Here is a 5,888-nt window from a genome sequence, read left to right on the forward strand (position 1 = left end):
GAAGATATTAGACTATTTTATGATTGCACATGGTAAAGAATGTGATTAAAGGCTCTTTTTCTATTTCAAAAGTTTTAGTTTTCGAGGGTAATAGCTAAATATATTGAAATAATGAAGATATTAGACAATTTTATGATTGCACATGGTAAAGAATGTGATTAAAGGCTCTTTTCCTATTTCAAAAGTTTTAGTTTTCGAGGGTAATAGCTACCAATGTTGAAAAAATGAAGATATTAGACTATTTTATGATTGCAAATGGTAAAGAATGTGATTAAAGGCTCTTTTCCTATGTCAAAAGTTTTAGTTTTCGAGGGTAATAGCTACGTATGTTGGAAAAATGAAGATATTAGACTATTTTATGATTGCAAATGGTAAAGAATGTGATTAAAGGCTCTTTTCCTATTTCAAAAGTTTTAGTTTTCGAGGGTAATAGCTTTGTCTGTGAAAAAATGAAGATATCAGACTATTTTATGATTGCAAATGGTAAAGAATGTGATTAAAGGCTCTTTTCCTATTCCAAAAGTTTTAGTTTTCGAGGGTAATAGCTACGTATGTTGAAAAAATGAAGATATTAGACTATTTTATGATTGCAAATGGTAAAGAATGTGATCAAAGGCTCTTTTCCTATTTCAAAAGTTCTAGTTTTCGAGGGTAATACCTACGTATGTTGAAAAAATGAAGATATTAGACTATTTTATGATTGCACATGCTAAAGAATGTGATTAAAGGCTCTTTTCCTATTTCAAAAGTTTTAGTTTTCGAGGGTAATAGCTATGTCTGTGGAAAAAATGAAGATATTAGACTATTTTATGATTGCACATGGTAAAGAATGTGATTAAAGGCTCTTTTCCTATTTTAAAAGTTTTAGTTTTCGAGGGTAATAGCTACGTATGTTGAAAAAATGAAGATATTAGACAATTTTATGATTGCACATGGTAAAGAATGTGATTAAAGGCTCTTTTCCTATTTCAAAAGTTTTAGTTTTCGAGGGTAATAGCTACGTATGTTGAAATAGTGAAGATATTAGACTATTTTATGATTGCAAATGGTAAAGAATGTGATTAAAGGCTCTTTTCCTATTTCAAAAGTTTTAGTTTTCGAGGGTAATAGCTACGTATGTTGAAAAAAATGAAGATATTAGACTATTTTATGATTGCAAATGGTAAAGAATGTGATTAAAGGCTCTTTTCCTATTTCAAAAGTTTTAGTTTTTGAGGGTAATAGCTATGTCTGTGGAAAAAATGAAGATATTAGACTATTTTATGATTGCACATGGCAAAGAATGTGATTAAAGGCTCTTTTCCTATTTGAAAAGTTTTAGTTTTCGGGGTTTAGAGCTACGTATGTTGAAAAAATGAAGATATTAGACTATTTTATGATTGCAAATGGTAAAGAATGTGATTAAAGGCTCTTTTCCTATTTTAAAAGTTTTTGTTTTCGAGGGTAATAGCTACGTATGTTGGAAAAATGAAGATATTAGACTATTTTATGATTGCAAATGGTAAAGAATGTGATTAAAGGCTGTTTTCCTATGTCAAAAGTTTTAGTTTTCGAGGGTAATAGATACGTATGTTGAAAAACTGAAGATATTAGACTATTTTATGATTGCACATGGTAAAGAATGTGATTAAAGGCCCTTTTCCTATGTCAAGAGTTTTAGTTTTCGAGGGTAATAGCTACGTATGTTGAAAAAATGAAGATATTAGACTATTTTATGATTGCAAATGGTAAAGAATGTGATTAAAGGCTCTTTTCCTATTTCAAAAGTTTTAGTTTTCGAGTGTAATAGCTAGGTTTGTGGAAAAAATGAAGATATTAGACTATTTTATGATTGCACATGGCAAAGAATGTGATTAAAGGCTCTTTTCCTATTTCAAAAAATTTAGTTTTCGAGGGTAATAGCCTTGTCTGTGGAAAAATGAAGATATTAGACTATTTTATGATTGCAAATGGTAAAGAATGTGATTAAAGGCTCTTTTCCTATTTCAAAAGTTTTAGTTTTCGAGGGTAATAGCTACGTATGTTGAAAAAATGAAGATATTAGACTATTTTATGATTGCAAATGGTAAAGAATGTGATTAAAGGCTCTTTTCCTATTTCAAAAGTTTTAGTTTTCGAGGGTAATAGCTACGTATGTTAAAAAAATGAAGATATTAGACTATTTTATGATTGCAAATGGTAAAGAATGTGATTAAAGGCTCTTTTCCAATTTCAAAAGTTTTAGTTTTCGAGGGTAATAGCTAAATATGTTGAAAAAATGAAGTTATTAGACTATTTTATGATTGCAAATGGTAAAGAATGTGATTAAAGGCTCTTTTCCTATTTCAAAAGTTTTAGTTTTCGAGGGTAATAGCTTTGTTTGTGGAAAAAATGAAGATATTAGACTATTTTATGATTGCAAATGGTAAAGAATGTGATTAAAGGCTCTTTTCCTATTTCAAAAAATTTAGTTTTTGAGGGTAAAACATCCCACCATAGTTTACCTTTTTATTTGTGCGCGGAAGTTGGTTTTTCATGGTGAGAATGATATTGACTTATGCAGTTTTTTTCGCTTTATTTTTGAGTACAAGAATCACTCCTGTTGAAGCCGTCGCTTTGCCAAAAAATGACTTAATAAAGTTGCGTTTCCATTCTACCTTTTTGGCGCCATCTATCTCGACTACGCTAACTGCATTGCACTTACTGCGAGAAGTCACAGGTGGCACATCGTCCACCAATGGAAACACTCCGACAAGAAAGAAACGTGGATGTCGGGCAGGGAAAAATTAAAGGAGAAGGCGTACGGGGTGTGCTATTTCGGTACTAGTGACAAGCCGTGACTATTGTTCTTCGCCAAAACAAGTGTTTGAGCGAAACCTGGTGAAAATCAAGATATCCAGAGCACCTAAAATACCGAGTCTGAAGAGATTTGACGAAACTCCCGTGTGCCCCATCCAGGATAGCCCGCCGTTCTTAAGCCCGAACGTCCTTTAGCTAAAAGTAAGTTGCCAAGTACACTTGTGTGTAACGCTAGATCTTTGAACAACAAAACTGATGCACTTGAAGTTATTGCCAGGCAGAACAACGCCTCAATAATAATAATAAGCGAATGTTGGGACACTTCTGACAAATCAGCGCACATCAAAGGTTATGCAAGCTACTTTAATACGCGTCACGATCGTGGCTTGAATCGTCGAGGAGGAGGCGTTGGACTTTATGTTCGTAATGACCTATCCTCAAGGCTGTTAAGTGAGCCTTTTGACTCCGACCACGAAATATTATGGACCGCATGCAAACCTGCACGTTTATCAAAAAGATTTTCATGTTTAATTTTTGCTTCGGTCTATTATCCTGAAAGTGCTAAAAACAGGAAAGACTTGATTGAACACATTCAGTTTTTCGTAGACAAAATGCGCCGCAAGCATGTCTCTCCTGGCTTTGTTATTGCCGGAGACTTCAATCAAACTAATAGGCAATGGGTTTCAAATATTTTAGATTTGCGACAAGCCGTTACAATACCTACCCATCAAAGTGGCAGCATACTTGACTTGATTTTTACAAACTTGACAGACTTTTATTACGCACCGAGATCCCTAGGACCCCTTCTGAATTCTGATCACTTTATCATCTTCTGGGAAGCCAGTTCGGCAATTCCGAAGCCAAAACGAGTCAAATATACGGTGCGACCACTTACTGAGGACTCGATATCTACATTTGGTCGCTGGATCGGTAATTATCAGTTTGAGGACATTTGCTCTGAAAAGGATATTAATATTAAAGTCAATAAGCTGAATACTCTGCTTCAGGAGCAATTTCAGACTTGTTTTCCCGTAAAAGTCATTACTGTGAGTGACACTGATAAACCGTGGATAACCAATGATCTAAAGAATTTAATAAAAACCCGTTGTCGCCTTCATATCGCTGGTGATACCGTAGCTTCAGCCAAGTTGCGCAATCATATTGTTAAACTGAACAAGCGTGCCAAGAGGCAGTATGTGAGGGATAAAACTGCTCCCTTACTCACAATAGACCCCCACAAATGGCATTCCTCAGTAAAAAGACTTACCGGTAAGACAACACTCAGAGATCTAAGGCTCCTCAAAGAGGACGGTACCTTAACCTCAGCTAATGAAGTCAATTCTTTTTTTGCTGACATTTGTACCTCATTTCCATCAATCACCAAATCAGAAATTGATACTATCATTGCTGGTGCAGAGATTGAGGACGTATATGAGGTCTCTGAATTCACTGTTTATAAGGAACTCCTAAGACTGAAAGCGAACTGTGCGTCCTACCCAGGTGAGCTTCCAGTAAAGCCGTTACGTGAATTCGCCATTTTTCTTGCTAAGCCACTCTCTTCTATAATCAACCAATGTTTCCTTCAGCAAGTATTCCCTAGTGCTTGGAAAAGAGCATATGTCCGCGTTATTCCAAAAGTAAGGTGTCCAAAATCTTGTGATCATCTCCGGCCTATATCAATAACTCCGAACCTTTCTAAAGTTGCAGAAACGTTTATTTACCGCAAACTTATGTCACAGGTCTCTGCACATCTAGACCCGTATCAGTATGGATGCTTAAGAGGCAGCAGCACAACTGTTTATTTAGTACGGATGTACCATCTCATTGTCGAGTGGCTCGACCGAGGAAGTGCTATAGTCAACCTTCTCCTCGTAGACTACCGAAAGGCTTTTGATCTTATTCGCCATTCCATTGCTATCACAAATCTACGCACCATGGGTGTGAAAAAACATATTCTCCTTTTAGTGATCAATTTTTTACAAGCCCGCTATCAGTGCGTTTACAGTCTTTTCCCAGGAGATACCGACTCCGAATGGGTCGAGCTTCCATGCGGAGCCCCACAAGGTACTAAGCTCGCTAGTCTACTGTTTTTGGCAGTGATAAATTTCATCCTTTCCGGCTATGAAGAAAGATTTAAGTATGTAGACGACTTGTCAGTCCTACTGAAGTACATTGTTGAGAAGTCTGAGGCTGTCCCCCAATTCTGTAACGAAATAATTAACAACTTCAAAGATGAATGTACTGCAAACAGCCTCCAAATCAACGAAGGAAAGACTAAAATCCTTCGTTTTAATCCCCTGAAGAGAGACTTTGTGTGCCCTCCTCCTCCTTGTCCTAGTGAATCTTCGGCAGTAGTGCTTGGTGTCAAGTTTAGCATCGACTGCTCTTTCAGCCTCCATGTCGATACAATTATCAAAAAGGCAAATAGTGCGATGCGGACACTTATACTAATGCGTCGATTTGGTTTTTCAGTGACACAACTAAGGATAGCCTATCTTACTTACATTCGACCAATTTTAGAGTATGCATGTCCCGTATGGGGCCCACAAGTCAATATAACTATTTACCTAAGTGACCAGCTTGAGTCAATACAAAAAAGAGCAGTCAGAGTAATATTGTGCGATGCTTTTACCAAATATAAGTTAGCATTATCCACTTTACAAATTCTCTCTCTTCAAGAGCTTCGTCTCAGTTTGATCCTTGAATTTGGCCAATATCTTCTCAGAAGTGATAAATACAGATCAATACTACCACCAGTTTTAGTGAAACATCGAAGTACTAGGTTGAAGAAATTTGACAGATTAGCAGCGCCTCCTTCACGCACAAATCGTTTTTCCGACTCATTCATCCCTTTCTTTGTATCAAAGTATAACAATTGTTGATTTTAAACTATTTGTCTTCTGATTTTTTTTGTCGTTTGACTTAATCCTTTTTCCTTTTTTTTAAAGCACAAGCGCCATTTAGTTTTATGACTACGAGAGATTGTGCAAATAAAACCTATTCTATTCTATTCTAAAACCTATTCTATTCTAGTATGTTGACAAAATGAAGACATTAGACTATTTTATGATTGCACATGGTAAAGAATGTGATTAAAGGCTCTTTTCCTA

General features: G+C 35.8%; 1 protein-coding gene across 1 annotated transcript; it reads left to right on the forward strand.

The window, feature by feature from the left end:
* Window positions 1–2,957: 2,957 nt before the first annotated feature.
* On the forward strand, window positions 2,958–4,716 carry LOC136042894 (uncharacterized; the record flags this gene model as incomplete). The annotated part of the gene is made up of 1 exon (XM_065727825.1): window positions 2,958–4,716. A coding segment is annotated over one exon (1,759 nt), but the record flags the coding sequence as incomplete, so codon positions are not given.
* Between the last annotated feature and the right edge of the window lie 1,172 nt (window positions 4,717–5,888).

Source organism: Artemia franciscana, unplaced genomic scaffold, assembly GCF_032884065.1.
Source record: "Artemia franciscana unplaced genomic scaffold, ASM3288406v1 Scaffold_2384, whole genome shotgun sequence".
NCBI classification, from domain to species: Eukaryota; Metazoa; Arthropoda; class Branchiopoda; order Anostraca; family Artemiidae; genus Artemia; species Artemia franciscana.